At 44.4% G+C, this 17968-nt stretch overlaps 1 protein-coding gene across 1 annotated transcript in view; it reads left to right on the top strand.

Annotated features, from left to right (window-relative positions):
* Positions 1–17468, top strand: part of LOC138637262 (polypeptide N-acetylgalactosaminyltransferase 14-like) — a gene marked incomplete at its 3' end in the record, with an annotated part of 121588 nt that extends 104120 nt beyond the window's left edge. The window contains exons 10-15 of the mRNA XM_069725799.1: positions 1639–1765; positions 4318–4410; positions 5304–5387; positions 8858–8999; positions 12543–12662; positions 16358–17468. Coding sequence (XP_069581900.1) covers positions 1639–1765; positions 4318–4410; positions 5304–5387; positions 8858–8999; positions 12543–12662; positions 16358–17468 — 1677 coding nt within the window. The remainder of the gene's footprint in view (positions 1–1638; positions 1766–4317; positions 4411–5303; positions 5388–8857; positions 9000–12542; positions 12663–16357) is intronic.
* Between the last annotated feature and the right edge of the window lie 500 nt (positions 17469–17968).

Genomic DNA, 17968 nt, shown 5'->3' with positions numbered 1-17968 from the left:
GGTCATCAAATATTCAGCGAGGTTTGGCCCACTTAGCCGTCATCACGCAGGATAGAGAACTGAAAACAGAGTTTTATGTAGCAAACCTTTGAAGAGCTGAACATCACAATGTCCTTCAAAATAAAAGCATAAAATATAGACTTACCCATCAACAAAAATACTTCTATAATGACAAACCTGGGCCGTTTGTCATCTGTTTGAATAATAAACAAAAACGTGTTTCAAGAATAAAAACATTTTGTATTCAGAAGAGTAAAGCTGACAGAAGCAGTCATTTGTCATAAATTATACTTTGCAATGCTGCTTGGTAAAAAGTAAAAGAAATATATACAGAATTTATCCATATAGAATCCTGTTGTGAGTTGTGGGTGTTATTGTAGGTGTGTACTGGTCTGAAAATATTTGTTATCCAAAAATATTCTCATTCCAAGCTGTAGTAACTTTCTGTTTTTATAAATCTCTCTACCTGGATAGGGTTCATTCTTTAGGGTTGTTTTGTCTTTTACCTGGACCAAAGATCAACCAAAGAGTAATAATAAAGATTGATTGATTGATCAATGAAATTATTTTGGCACAGTGATAACATTTAACTATACGGCTATTTCGATAAAGCTTAAAGACTTTTCTGTTTTGAGGTGGGGCAGGACTGGACACAAACGCAGACACAAACTCCAGTTTGGCAGGCAGGAGTCCTAACGAGGACTAGGAGCAGGTTCACTGTGTGGTCTCCCGAGGTCCGACGCAGGGTAGAAGGCAGGATGAAGTGTGTGGTAGTCCACGGCAAGTCGACAGAACGGGACAGGGACAGATGACTGGTAGCACTGGCGACAGGTTGCGGGTGAGTGGACGTAGCTGACAGCATGGACCGACACCTCAGGACTGTAGGACCAAAGTTGATATAGTGTCGGGAGGTGATTAGTGTGATGAAGAACCGGTGTGTCAACCTGCAGGTGGTGATCAGCTGGATTTGTAGCAGCTGCTCAATGATGAGGGGCGTGGCCATGGGAGGCGACTGGAGGCGTGATGAGGAGGACAGAACAAAACACAAAGCACATGGCAAACACAACAAATACACAGAGGAATGACAGCACACATGAGGAGAGGAGGTCTGGGGAAACAAAGGTCAGAACACAGGGTCAGACAGGGATCCTGACAGATTCACTTGCTTGCTTTTAACGATGTATGAATAAATACAGGGCTTTTAATTTGAAAGGAAAGCTTTTAATTTGAAATGGATACAGGAAGTCCCAGCATTCTGCCAACCAATGGTGAAGTTCATCGTCACTCTGTGACTAGGCTGCTTACAGTAATTAAATATAAAAATATTACATTATATGTAATATTATACTGTCTACTGATTTCAAGAGTAAACTTCATTGAGCCTTCAATGTTTTAAGGAAAACATTTTTTTACATTTTATATCAGGTATGTTTTTATCAAACTACAAAATAATATGTTGTGAAATATGTAAAATATGACACTTACAAGTACGAATATGCACGAAATTCAGAGGTGTTCATGTTCGTGTGTGTGTGTGTGTGTGTGTGTGTGTGTGTGTGTGTGTGTGTGTGTGTGTGTGTGTGTGTGTGTGTGTGTGTGTGTGTGTGTGTGTGTGTGTGTGTGTGTGTGTGTGTGCAGAGATCTCGTTCCGGGTGTGGCAGTGTGGCGGCAGTCTGGAGATTCTTCCCTGCAGCAGAGTCGGTCATGTGTTCAGGAAGAAACACCCGTATGCATTTCCTGAGGGCAACGCCAACACGTACATCAAGTAAGCTATTATTATATGTTAGAGTCTGAATGAGTTTCTATTGATGTTACAGTGTTTCATATTAGAGTCTGAATGAGTTTATATTGATGTTAGTGTTTCATATTAGTCTGAATGAGTTTCTATTGATGTTACAGTGTTTCATATTAGAGTTTGAATGACTTTATATTGATGTTACTGTGTTTCATATTAGTCTGAATGAGTTTCTATTGATGTTACTGTGTTTCATATTAGAGTCTGAATGAGTTTCTATTGATGTTACAGTGTTTCATATTAGAGTTTGAATGAGTTTCTATTGATGTTACAGTGTTTCATATTAGAGTCTGAATGAGTTTCTATTGATGTTACAGTGTTTCATATTAGAGTTTGAATGAGTTTCTATTGATGTTACAGTGTTTCATATTAGAGTTTGAATGAGTTTCTATTGATGTTACAGTGTTTCATATTAGAGTTTGAATGAGTTTCTATTGATGTTACAGTGTTTCATATTAGAGTTTGAATGAGTTTCTATTGATGTTACAGTGTTTCATATTAGAGTCTGAATGAGTTTCTATTGATGTTACTGTGTTTCATATTAGAGTTTGAATGAGTTTCTATTGATGTTACAGTGTTTCATATTAGAGTCTGAATGAGTTTCTATTGATGTTACAGTGTTTCATATTAGAGTTTGAATGAGTTTCTATTGATGTTACTGTGTTTCATATTAGTCTGAATGAGTTTCTATTGATGTTACTGTGTTTCATATTAGAGTCTGAATGAGTTTCTATTGATGTTACAGTGTTTCATATTAGAGTTTGAATGAGTTTCTATTGATGTTACAGTGTTTCATATTAGAGTCTGAATGAGTTTCTATTGATGTTACAGTGTTTCATATTAGAGTTTGAATGAGTTTCTATTGATGTTACAGTGTTTCATATTAGAGTCTGAATGAGTTTATAATGATGTTACAGTGTTTCATATTAGAGTCTGAATGAGTTTATAATGATGTTACAGTGTTTCATATTAGAGCCTGAATGAGTTTCTACTTGTCTGACTTTTCTGTAAATATAATAATGATATAGTACCTTCTAATTAATAATCCCAGCAACGTTCCTGCTCTCTGAATCACGGTTTCCCCGACGACACAGGAAGCAGTGCTCTCCTCTCTGAGCTGTGTGTCATTGTTAGAGTGGATTTACATCTGCCTGGGAGCCTTTGAGCTGCGACAACAATATTATCCTATTAGCATAAACTGTATTCTGCTCTGTTCCTTTCACACAGTTCAAACAGAGAGATGTTTACAGGCAGTCCAATAATCCATTAACAGGGCTAATGTGCTCAGACTGCATGTGAATTGATCGGGTATAAATAGATGAATCAGGGCTACAATAAGGATTATGCTTCTATTCAGATTACAGAACTCAGTCCACAGTGTGTATTCCTCACAGTGTTATATCATAAGAAATAAGAACTTTAAACTGTATGACTGGGAGTCTGAAGTCTAAAGAGAAACTTAATTTATTTCTGAACATTAAAAGCTCTTTTTAATTGTCCTTTAGTGAGTGAATATCCACTGAAAGGCTCTTACTGGGTCTGTAATGAACCCATGGAAACACTGGAGATGAGGAGAAGACGAGGAGACCGAGTTTACTGAAATCTAAACTGCATCGTTTTATCACAAAATACCTCCTAAGATCCACACAGAGCCACAAACTGATGAGTTATCTGCTCGTTATTCCTTCAATAGTCCTGTAACTCATAAACCTCAGCATGTGAGCAAGGCATTAACACTGTCAGAGTTGGGAGTTGAGTTCCCATTGAGTCTTAATGGGCCACTGAAGAGATGGAGGCTTGTGTTCCAGAACCAGTACCGTCTGGTGTCCTCCAGATAATCCACGCCGCTCATCTCACTCCCTGTTGGCCGTTGCAGAGGCAACATCTGTTCAGTGCGGAAGATGCTGCCTTTCGTCGGCATCTCGATGGCCTGATGTTTGTGATTCTCCCAAACAAAGCTGCTGTTGTCTGCTCGCCTGTTTCTCTCCGTTAATTAGCGGAAAGCTTCTGCTCCGCCGGCCGGATTATCAATAAATAAACCTCGATAAAAAGGGCTGATTCATAATTTGATTTCAAAGATGACGTCGTTTCCATCCGTCGCCGAGGCCTGTGTATGTGTGTATGTACAGTATGTGTGTGTGTATGTGAGGATCTGGAGGTCCTTTATGGACCAGGAACAACGCGGTTCTGGATCTGGAGGTCCTTTATGGACCAGGAACAACGCGGTTCTGGATCTGGAGGTCCTTTATGGACCAGGAACAACGCAGCTCTGTAATACAAACACAGAAAAACACCTCGATTTGATTAGGTTGTTGTTCTTTAGTAGATACATGAAAAGACTCTCCTTTAAAAACTCTCCCATAAAAACTCTCCCTTAAAAACTCTCCTATGAAAATGTAACATCAGAACAAAATAAATTGAACCTTTTTCAGAACCGCATGTTATCGTTTGTTCTCTGATTACATGTTTCCTGCAACACGTCTCATGGATGTTCATATTTTCATGCGTGTGTGTGATGACAGGAACACACGTCGTACAGCTGAGGTGTGGATGGACGACTTCCGCCTCTTTTACTACTCCGCACGTCCCGCAGCACGAGGCAAATCCTATGGAGAGTAAGAACACACACGCACACATACATAAACACTCTCTCACACACACACTCTCTCACACACTCACAAACACTCACACACACACTCTCACACACACTCACAAACACTCTCACACACACACTCTCACAAACACTCACAAACACACACAAACACTCTCTCACACACACACACACACACACACACACACACACACACACACACACACACACACACACACACACACACACACTCACACACACACTCACAAACACTCTCTCGCACACATACACAAACACTCTCACACACACACTCTCACACACAAACACACACACAAACACACACACACACAAACACACACACACACACACACACACACACACACACACACACACACACACACACACACACACTCCTGCATAGCTTGATCTTTCCTCGTCTGTGATGAAGAAAATCCACTTTAAAGTTGCATCAAGTTTAGTCACGGTTACTTTCTGCATGTAGCTCAGTGTCCATCTCATTAATATTAACATTATGTTATTATAGTACTATTATAATAATTTTAAACCGTCTGAAATGTCAGTGATTATCTGTCTGACACGTGTAAACACTGACATTTAATCATCTTGAAGGTTTTACCTGCATCTCCACATCACACACCTCCATTATTCATTTATTTATCCAGGCTGTACATTCGGTTTTATTATCTCTGTTAATTCTGTTCCCGTATGACTTCTTCTCTCTGTGTGCGTGCGTGCGTGCGTCTGTTTCTGTGTGTGTGTGTGTGCGTCTGTTTCTGTGTGTGTGTGTGTGTGTGTGTGTGTGTGTGTGTGTGTGTGTGTGTGTGTGTGTGTGTGTGTGTGTGTGTGTGTGTGTGTGTGTGTGTGTGTGTGTGTGTGTGTGTGTGTGTGTGTCACCAGTATCCGAGGCAGAGTGGAACTTCGCAAGAAGCTCAAGTGCAAATCCTTCAAGTGGTACTTGGACAACGTCTACCCAGAACTCAAGTAAGTGTGTGTGTGTGTGTGTGTGTGTGTGTGTGTGTGTGTGTGTGTGTGTGTGTGTGTGTGTGTGTGTGTGTGTGTGTGTGTGTGTGTGTGTGTGTGTGTGTGTGTGTGTGTGTGTGTTATCAGTCAGTCCAGGGAAAGCTTGTGCTGACTGTGCCATATAAAAGCGTCTTATAAAATAAGATTATTTCTTTTTTTTACGTTTGTGTGTTTGTTTATTTTGCTTGTAAAGGAGAATGTTGCTGATCTTACATAAAGTTTACTTCACACACACACACACACACACACACACACACACACACACACACACACACACACACACACACACACACACACACACACACACACACAAACTGTACACAGTTATATATAAACTGTACACAGTTATAAATAAACTGTACACACATCTGAGGCTCTGCTTTGTCAGCTCTGAGAAATCAACCTTCTCTATAACATGAAGCCCCAAATAATAAATAAACTGAGGCTGTATATTGTGAAAGATGAGGCACCATCAGGTTCGTCAGATGAACATTATTAAGGATTATAAATCAGGATTTCACAGAATATTCTGCTTCAATTGGTCTCTTATCTTCAAACTGAGTGACTACAGCTGCTCACATTCAATATTGAATTGATCAATATATTGATGCACATTCACATCTTTTATGAAGTCGCTCTGCAGGAATTATTCTCTTCACTGTGTGACTGCAGCTTTATGAAAGCAGCAAAATAACTTCCAATCACAGGTCAGACAGGCTGGAGATGCACGTAGCATGGCTGAGCTGTGTTTGGCTATTTAAAATAAAGTAGGTCAAAGGTCGCAGTGAGAAAACACCTTCTAAAAAACCTCATTCACCTCCTGTGTCAAATCTCTCCGTCCTGATTGGCTGAGCTCCCAGCGGTCCTGGTTCCTCACACTCACACAACACACACAAACACACACACTCCCACCTACACACAGTCACACATTAATCCCTTTCATATACATACAACACACACATACACACACCTGTTGACACAGAAACCTTCAGGTTACACAAACGCTGTCATTTAAACACTTCTTTTCTCACACACACTTCAAAAAACACTCAGTTCAACACACACTCAGTTCAACACACTCAGTTCAACACACACTCAGTTCAACACACACTCAGTTTAACACACTCAGTTCAACACACTCAGTTCAACACACTCAGATCAACACGCTCAGTTCAACACACTCAGTTCAACACACACTCAGTTCAACACACTCAGTTCAACACACACTCAGTTCAACACACACTCAGTTCAACACACTCAGTTCAACACACTCAGATCAACACACTCAGTTCAACACACTCAGTTCAACACACTCAGATCAACACACTCGGTTCAACACACTCAGATCAACACACTCAGATCAACACACTCAGATCAACACACTCAGATCAACACACTCAGTTCAACACACACTCAGTTCAACACACTCAGTTCAACACACACTCAGTTCAACACACACTCAGTTCAACACACACAGATCAACACACTCAGTTCAACACACTCAGATCAACACACTCAGATCAACACACTCAGTTCAACACACTCAGTTCAACACATACAGATCAACACACTCAGTTCAACACACACTCAGATCAACACACTCAGTTCAACACACATAGATCAACACACTCAGATCAACACACTCAGTTCAACACACTCAGTTCAACACACACTCAGTTCAACACACTCAGTTCAACACACACTCAGTTCAACACACACTCAGTTCAACACACACTCAGTTCAACACACACTCAGTTCAACACACACTCAGTTCAACACACACTCAGTTCAACACACTCAGTTCAACACACACTCAGTTCAACACACTCAACACACTCACACACACTCAGTTCAACACACACTCAGTTCAACACACTCAGTTCAACACACACTCAGTTCAACACACTCAGTTCAACACACTCAGTTCAACACACTCAGTTCAACACACACTCAGTTCAACACACTCAGTTCAACACACACTCAGTTCAACACACACTCAGTTCAACACACACTCAGTTCAACACACACTCAGTTCAACACACTCAGTTCAACACACTCAGTTCAACACACACTCAGTTCAACACACTCAGTTCAACACACACTCAGTTCAACACACACTCAGTTCAACACACTCAGTTCAACACACTCAGTTCAACACACTCAGTTCAACACACTCAGATCAACACACTCAGTTCAACACACTCAGTTCAACACACACTCAGTTCAACACACTCAGTTCAACACACTCAGTTCAACACACTCAGTTCAACACACACTCAGTTCAACACACTCAGATCAACACACTCAGTTCAACACACTCAGTTCAACACACTCAGATCAACACACTCAGTTCAACACACACTCAGTTCAACACACTCAGTTCAACACACTCAGTTCAACACACTCAGTTCAACACACACTCAGTTCAACACACACTCAGATCAACACACTCAGTTCAACACACTCAGATCAACACACTCAGTTCAACACACTCAGTTCAACACACTCAGATCAACACACTCAGATCAACACACTCAGATCAACACACTCAGTTCAACACACACTCAGTTCAACACACTCAGTTCAACACACTCAGTTCAACACACTCAGATCAACACACTCAGTTCAACACACTCACGCAACACACACACACACACACACACACACACACACACACACACACACACACACACACACACACACACACACACACACACACACACACACACACACACACACACACTAACAGAGCCCTCCATCACTGAGGCTGGTGTTAATCCCCCAGAATGAGGAGGAGGAGCGATCTGACCCTTCAGAGGCAGGAGAACCTTTAACGGCTCGTTAAAACACAGATAGCAGATTGAATTAATGCTGCAGGGTTTAAGCCCCACAATTTCACCGCAGCCGAGAAATTAACCAGAAGTTTATCAGAGAGGACGAAACTTTCTGAGTAATGAGTTCGGAGAATCGTGGCCTTCAGCGGATTTCTTAAAGGTGCAACGCGTCATTTTTCAGCCGCTGATAAATGAGTGTCAGATTAATATCTATAAGTGGTTAATGAGACCTGCTGAGATGACGAGTCTCCTGCGGCCTCACAGTTGGATGGATTTGTTCTTAGATAGTAGAGACTCAGTTCACTCCAGCTATTAAACACTCTCTCTTATTATTCCTGTTAGCTGAGGAGGACCAGTGGTCTGATCCATCCTCCGGTTCTCCTCATCTTGTGGTGACTCCAGGAAGAGCTGATTAGATTTTGGTGGTCATGTTTGTGTCCATGACAACCAGGACCAGGAGGCTCCTTGTCCTTCTTTCAGTGTCTTCAGACATGAGGCGCCTCACGCTGTCGTTCTGCTTCTGTACTCGGTGTGTTGTTTCCACATTCCTACAATCTGATGTAAAATACATCTAAAGGAAGTTTTGTTCCTCATCAGGGTTCCAGACGACTCAGAGTCGCGGTCCGGGGCGGTCCGACAGAGACAGAACTGTCTGGAGTCGCGGAGGTTGGACGGACAAGAGACGCCCGTCCTCACGTTAGCTCCCTGCAGCGGAAAGGAGGGCGTGGCCATCAATCAGGTACGTCAGTCAGGACTCAGAGACGCAGGGAGGACCGTTAGATACGGAGGATCAGCGGAGGACAGCTGAAGATCTCATGGTTTTACAGGGGAACATCAATACTGTTTTATTAGAAGCATTTAAACATCTTCATGAACTGAGCTCAGCGGATCAGCCAGCTGCATCCTTCAGTTCTCACATGATAAAACCAGTATTTAGGATTATAATGATACTCAGATTATAGTCATCTTTCATGTCAGATTATTTAAAAATACTAATTATAACCAAAATGAAAACACATGATCAAAGATTCTTATTTCATTATTGTATATTTTATTCTAACAAGTTGTCTTATTGAGGTTATTTTATTTTTTTCATAACAGACCTGCCGACATATTCAATGTATACAATTCACACTTAAAGATTTTATGAATGGAGATAACAAAGTGTGTTTAGATCTTTAAGCTCCACCTTAACATCATCAACATCTGTCTGCTGATTCACTTCATATCATCTGGACCATCTGAAAGCTGCTGAAATATGAAGCCAGAGACTTCCTGTTTGTTACCTGACTGTGACTGAATGAGTGAATGTGCAGCGATGAGCCGGGAAACAAACAGACAAACAGATTTAAATGGAGGAACTGCTTCACCTCCATTCACCTCCGCTCACCTCCATTCACCTCCGCTCACCTCCATTCACCTCCGCTCACCTTCATTCACCTTCATTCACCTTCATTCACCTCCATTCACCTCCATTCACCTCTGCGTCTCCTTCCGAGGGTCTTCAGTAAAGGTACGTACGTACAGACGTGAGACAATAATCAGGTTGGAGAAGGTGTGTTTCTGGTTCGGAGCATCATGTCAATGTACAATAAGGGTGTGTATGTGTGTGTCTGTGAGCGTGTGTGTGTATGTGCGTCTGTGTGTGTGTGTGTGTGTGTGTGTGTGTGTGTGTGTGTGTGTGTGTGTGTGTGTGTGTGTGTGTGTGTGTGTGTGTGTGTGTGTGTGTGTGTGTGTGTGTGTGTGTGTGTGTGTACTGTAATTAATACCAGTTGAATTGTTATATTGCGTGTTTAGTGTGAGGAGGCTGTGATTGGTGCAGAGAGCTGAAGGCTGGAGCGGCCACGTATGTCTGGAAGGTTGCTGGTTCAAATCCCTGAACTCTTGAGGAAACCACAGGGAGGTGAGAGTCTGTTATCAGTGGAGCCCTGAAGGAAGCGCTCCGTCCCTGTTGGTTCATGTTCTGAAGTCGGGTTGGAGCTGGCGGCTCCCAGGTGGGAAGGTTTCTGAACTTAATGAATTTCATTCTGTCAGTTTGAAAAGTGAAAAAGCAGTTTTCCCTCGAGGTTGGTGAACATCCACAGCCGATCTAATTAAAAGCACATGAAAGGAAGATTGTGTTTTTCCGTCCTGACTGTCTGCAGTCTCCCTCCAACCGCTCATCACTGAAACACGTCTTTACACCACGAATGTCCAGTTTCAGGAGCTGAAGTATCGTTGAACAACCTTCTGGGAACTCAGGGTCTCACGTTTATGGCTGATGTGTGTGAAGAGGTTGATCTTTAACCAGGTGGTTTCAGGTGTGTAAACCTTCCTACCTGTACTGACAGCTGTCTGTCTGAGGATTGAAGTCTGTTTAGAGATGAAGATGGTTGAAACTCACCTGTTCATCCAGGTTGTAAATAAACTCCTTTTTAGAGAGAAGAATTAGATCTGTAGAGTTGTAGAGTACCTGTACCTGTAAACCAGGAGGTTTTTACCTGTAAACTAGGAGGTGTTTATCTGTAAACCAGGAGGTTTTACCTGTAAACTAGGAGGTGTTTACATGTAAACTAGGAGGTGTTTACCTGTAAACCAGGAGGTTTTTACCTGTAAACTAGAAGGTGTTTACCTGTAAACCAGGAGGTGTTTACATGTAAACTAGAAGGTGTTTACATGTAAACTAGAAGGTGTTTACCTGTAAACCAGGAGGTGTTTACCTGTAAACCAGGAGGTGTTTACATGTAAACCAAGAGGTGTTTACATGTAAACTAGGAGGTATTTACCTGTAAACTGAGAGGTGTTTACCTGTAAACTAGGAGGTGTTTTCCTGTAAACTAAGAGGTATTTACATGTAAACTAGGAGGTGTTTACATGTAAACTAGAAGGTGTTTACCTGTAAACCAGGAGGTGTTTACCTGTAAACCATGAGGTGTTTACATGTAAACCAGGAGGTGTTTACATGTAAACCATGAGGTGTTTACATGTAAACCAGGAGGTGTTTACATGTAAACTAGAAGGTGTTTACATGTAAACTAGGAGGTGTTTTCCTGTAAACTAGGAGGTGTTTACCTGTAAACTAGAAGGTGTTTACCTGTAAACCAGGAGGTGTTTACATGTAAACTAGAAGGTGTTTACATGTAAACTAGGAGGTGTTTTCCTGTAAACTAGGAGGTGTTTACCTGTAAACCAGGAGGTGTTTACATGTAAACCAAGAGGTGTTTACATGTAAACTAGGAGGTATTTACCTGTAAACTGAGAGGTGTTTACCTGTAAACTAGGAGGTGTTTTCCTGTAAACTAGGAGGTATTTACATGTAAACTAGGAGGTGTTTACATGTAAACTAGAAGGTGTTTACCTGTAAACCAGGAGGTGTTTACCTGTAAACCATGAGGTGTTTACATGTAAACCAGGAGGTGTTTACATGTAAACTAGAAGGTGTTTACATGTAAACTAGGAGGTGTTTTCCTGTAAACTAGGAGGTGTTTACCTGTAAGGAGTCTGATGATGGCCAGACACTCATCACTACACTACGGTTCATCATACACACAGATTCATTACATTACAGAGAGAACGATTCTCATTGTGAACTTGTGCACAACCCCACAGTGCCGTTTGCATAAAACGTTTTAGCTAGAAAATGCAAAATAAATACATCTAAATATGAATTAAATACAAATGTGGGATGAGATCATATAAAACAAAATATTGATGAGGGTGTAAGATTGATGGTATAAGAGAGCAGATTGAAATCCTGTATGAACCAGATGTGGAGCTGATGAGCAGGTCCTTGTTGTCTGCTGTGAGTTTGCTGTGTTGTGAACCGTGGAGGCTCCAGCAGAGAAGATATTGAGCTACAGGACCAATTAACCTCCGGTGTCATTCTCTGAGCTGCAGCTCAATAAATCAATCACACGGTGAAATAAACCGGCGGCGGTCAGATATTGCAGATAAAACACAGAGACATCCCTGATGCTCCTGAATGGGACCGAATCCCTGCAGTCTGCAGAAGGAGCTGAACGCAGAGCAGCAGGTTGATGCTGCTGGTGGAGGACGGACACGTTCATCGGTCACGTTCAGCTGCAATGCTCAGCTGTCCACATACTTTGGCGCCGTGTTGTATTTTCACCACTAAATGGGACCAAACTGAATGTGTTCACCTCTTTGTGTCTTTGCCCTGAATTCTTCATCTTCCTGACTTCTTATCTTGTGTAGGACCAAAGACGTCCTCGGGAATGTCAAAACAAAACAACGGTTTAAAGAAAGAGAAGATAAACGCTGACTGACAGTTTGTGTCCTGCAGGAGTGGATTTACACGCACGGACAGCAGATCCGCCAACAGCAGCTCTGCCTGGCGCTCTCCACCACCTTCCCCGCATCACAGGTGCTGCTGCTGCCCTGCAACATGGCGGACAGCAAGCAGGTCTGCACACACACACACACGCACACGCGCACAGACACACATGGACGCGCACACGCGCACACACACACACAGACACACGCACACGCGCACACACACACAGGTGGTGCGTAGCTGCAGGTGAGTCACTACCGTTCATCATATCGCTAAAAAAAAATCATCTAAATGTTAATTAATCCAACTAATAACAATCTAAAGTTACATTTATCTAAAGATGATTGTGCACACACACACACACACACAAACACACACACACACAAACACACACACACACACACACACACACACACACACACACACACACACACACACACACACACACACACACACACACACACACACACACACACACACACACACACACACACACACACACACACACACACACACACACACACACACACACTTGTCATTGGCCACTGGGCACCTTGACGGCGTCCCAGAATCCCCTGCAGCACAGAACAACCTGACAACCAATAAATCACCTGAGAGACAGACAGAGGGAGGAACAGGTGGAGAAGGTGAAGCAAGACAGACAGGGGGGGAAGGGAGGAGGGGTTATTGGATGTGTGTGTATATTATTGGATGTGTGTGTGTGTGTGTGTGTGTGTGTGTGTGTGTGTGTGTGTGTGTGTGTGTGTGTGTGTGTGTGTGTGTGTGTGTGTGTGTGTGTGTGTGTGTGTGTGTGTGTGTGTGTGTATTATTGGATGTGTGTATTATTGCATGTCTGTGTGTGTATTATTGGATGTGTGTTTATTATTGGATGTGTGTATTATTGCATGTCTGTGTGTGTATTATTGGATGTGTGTTTATTATTGGTCAGTAACGAGGTGAATACTAATTGATTACTTTTAATTATCCGTCACTCCTCTTCTTTCTTCAATTAAAAAGATGCAGCCCAGACCTGCTCTGCCAGTGTGTGTGTGTGTGTGTGTGTGTGTGTGTGTGTGTGTGTGTGTGTGTGTGTGTGTGTGTGTGTGTGTTGTTACAAGGCCTTACCACATCAAGATGACAGCAACACGCCTCAGAGGCTCAGCAAAGACAATATGGCCGCTCCGCACCGACCCACACTGAAACAAAGACACAAAAATCACACACCAACACAAATAGAACACACCAACACACACCAACACAAATAGAACACACCAACACAAATAGAACACACCAACACACACCAACACAAATAGAACACACCAACACAAATAGAACACACCAACACACACCAACACAAATAGAACACACCAACACAAATAGAACACACCAACACACACCAACACAAATAGAACACACCAACACAAACCAACACAAATAGAACACACCAACACACACCAACACAAATAGAACACACCAACACACACCAACACAAATAGAACACACCAACACAAATAGAACACACCAACACACACCAACACAAATAGAACACACCAACACAAATAGAACACACCAACACACACCAACACAAATAGAACACACCAACACAAATAGAACACACCAACACACACCAACACAAATAGAACACACCAACACAAATAGAACACACAACACACACCAACACAAATAGAACACACCAACACACACCAACACAAATAGAACACACCAACACAAACCAACACAAATAGAACACACCAACACAAATAGAACACACCAACACACACCAACACAAATAGAACACACCAACACACACCAACACAAATAGAACACACCAACACAAACCAACACAAATAGAACACATCAACACACACCAACACAAATAGAACACACCAACACAAACCAACACAAATAGAACACACCAACACACACCAACACAAATAGAACACACCAACACAAACCAACACAAATAGAACACACCAACACACACCAACACAAATAGAACACACCAACACAAACCAACACAAATAGAACACACCAACACACACCAACACAAATAGAACACACCAACACACACCAACACAAATAGAACACACCAACACACACCAACACAAATAGAACACATCAACACACACCAACACAAATAGAACACACCAACACAAACCAACACAAATAGAACACACCAACACACACCAACACAAATAGAACACACCAACACAAACCAACACAAATAGAACACACCAACACACACCAACACAAATAGAACACACCAACACACACCAACACAAATAGAACACACCAACACAAATAGAACACACCAACACACACCAACACAAATAGAACACACCAACACAAATAGAACACACCAACACACACCAACACAAATAGAACACACCAACACAAATAGAACACACCAACACAAATCAACACAAGTAGAACACGCCAACACAAATAGAACATGCCAACACACACCAACACAAATATAACACACCAACATACACCAATACAAATAGAACACACCAACACAAAGAGAACACGCTAACACAAATAGAACATGCTAAAATACACCAACACAAATAGAACACGCTAACACAAATAGAACATGCTAAAATACACCAACACAAATAGAACACACCAACACAAATAGAACACACCAACACACACCAACACAAATAGAACACACCAACACAAATAGAACACACCAACACAAATAGAACACACCAACACACACCAACACAAATAGAACACACCAACACAAATAGAACACACCAACACAAATAGAACACAACACAACACACACACCAACACAAAACACAAATAGAACACACCAACACAAATAGAACACACCAACACACACCAACACAAATAGAACACACCAACACACACCAACACAAATAGAACACACCAACACAAATAGAACACACCAACACACACCAACACAAATAGAACACACCAACACACACCAATACAAATAGAACACACCAACACAAATAGAACACGCCAACACAAACCAACACAAATAGAACACACCAACACAAATAGAACACGCTAACACAAATAGAACATGCTAAAATACACCAACACAAATAGAACACACCAACACAAATAGAACACACCAACACACACCAATTCAAATAGAACACACCAACACAAATAGAACACACCAACACAAATAGAACACACCAACACAAATAGAACACACCAACACAAATAGAACACGCCAACACACACCAACACAAATAAAACACACCAACACACACCAACACAAATAGAACACGCCAACACAAATAGAACACACCAACACAAATAGAACACACCAACACAAATAGAACACGCCAACACAAACCAACACAAATAGAACACGCCAACACAAAAAGAACATACCAACACACACCAACACAAATAGAACACACCAACACAAATAGAACACACCAACACAAAAAACCCGGGCTCCAAAAAGGGGGGAACGGGGCAAAATGGACCCCCAAATAAAACCCGGCTCCAAAAAGGGGGGAACTGTAAAATGGACCCCAAAAAAGGGGGGAACCCCCCAAAAATTTGGGAACCCCAACCAAAAAGGGGGGAACCCCCTTTAAAAACCCAAAAAAAGGGGGGAACCCCCCCCAAAAAAATGGGACCCCCCTAGGAACCCCGGCCCACCCCAATGGGACCCCCCCCCCAAAGGGGCCCCAAAAAGAACCCCGGGGGGGGGGGGAGGGGACGCGCCAGCGCCCCGGAGAGGGCCCCGCCCCGCACCGGGCGAAAGATGGGACGCCCGGCGAAAATGGGACGCGCGGGGCGCGCCCCCAAAATGGAACGCGCCGCCAGAGGGGCGCGCCGCGCCCGCCCGGGGGGACGCGCCGCCAAAAGGGGACGCCCCGGGGAGATCGGCCGGGGGAACAGGCCCCCAGGGGAACGTGCCGCGCACGCCAGCACAAGTACCCCCGGCCCCGCCAGAGGGGGACGCGGCGAAAGGGCGTGGCCAGATGGGCGTTAAAAATGCGCCCCGAGGGGACGGGCGGCCCCCCGGGTGGACGGGCCAAGTGCGCCGGCCGGGATGGACCCCGGCGCAGAGGGGAACGCCCCCGGCGCGCCGAAAGATGGGACGCCCGGCGCGGCCCGGAAAGATGGGACGCCCGGCCCAAAAGATGGGACGCCCGGGCCGCCGGCGAAAGATGGGACGCCCCCAGTGGGACCGCCAAAGCCCACCGGCGAAAGAGGGGCCCGCGCCCGGCCCAATGGAAACGCCCCAAACCGGGGAAAAAGGGCCCGACGAAAGATGGGGGCCGGGGCCAAGGAATGCGCCCCCCTGGATGGGACCCCACCAAAGGCCAGATGGGGACCCCGGCGCACCGGCGCAAGATGGGACGCCCCCGGGCCAAAAGATGGGACGCGCCACCCCGGCCAAGATGGGACGCCCCCCGGGCGCGGGAAAAAGGCCCACCGGCGCCGCCAGCCCCAAGGGGGAGGGACGCCCGGCGAAAGATGGGACGGGGCCGGGGCCCCCAGGGGGGTTTGGGCCGCGCGGCCCGCCAAGTTTGGGACCGCCACCCCGGGGGGGGACGCGGCGCACCGGCGAAAGGGGGAAACCCCCGGCCCAAAAGGTGGGGACGCCCGGCCCGGGAGTTGGAACGCGCCACCCAAAAGATGGAACGCGCCAGCGCACCGGGGGGGGCCCGGGAAGGGGGGACCCGGCCAGCGCCAAGGTGGGACGAACCCGGGGCCACCAAAAGAGGGGAAGGGCCCGGCCGCCCGGCCAGAGGGGGAACGCCCAGACCAGATGGGACCGCCCCAGGGGCACCCCAGCCCCAGATGGGAGGGGCGGGGACGCCGGCCCCAAGGTGGGCCCGGGGGCCAAGATGGAACCGGGCCCCGGCACGGCCCCCGCCAAGAGGGGACCCCCCCGGGTGGAAACCCCCCCGGGGGCCGGCCCCCCGGGGGGTGGGCCCGGGCCAAGGGAAAACCCCAACCCCCCCAGATGGAAACCACCAGCAAAAAGAGCCAAAAACACCAACACAAATGGAACACCCCAACACAAATAAAACACCCAAACCCCAACAAAAAAAACACACCAACACAAATGGAACAACCAAACACACACCAACACAAAAAAGAACACCCAACACACCCAACACAAATAGAACACACCCCCAAACACAAATAAAAAACCCCCAACCAAAAAACAAATAGAACACACCAACAAAAAGGGGGAACACGCCAACACAAACCAACACAAATAGAACACCCAACCCCAAAAAGAACAAAACCAAAAAAACAAAAAACACCAACCCCAAATAGAACACACCAACAAAATAGAACACACCAACACAAAACCAAAAAAACCCCAACAAAATAGAACCCCAACACAAATAGAAAAACCCCAAAAAAACACACCAACACAAATAGAACACCCAACACACCCCCAAACAAATAAAACACAC

Source organism: Brachyistius frenatus, unplaced genomic scaffold, assembly GCF_029030835.1.
Source record: "Brachyistius frenatus isolate BFR_SWC_R1_liver_20210118 unplaced genomic scaffold, ASM2903083v1 Contig_449, whole genome shotgun sequence".
Classification (NCBI taxonomy): Eukaryota; Metazoa; Chordata; class Actinopteri; family Embiotocidae; genus Brachyistius; species Brachyistius frenatus.
This window is presented reverse-complemented; position numbering and strand designations above follow the sequence as displayed.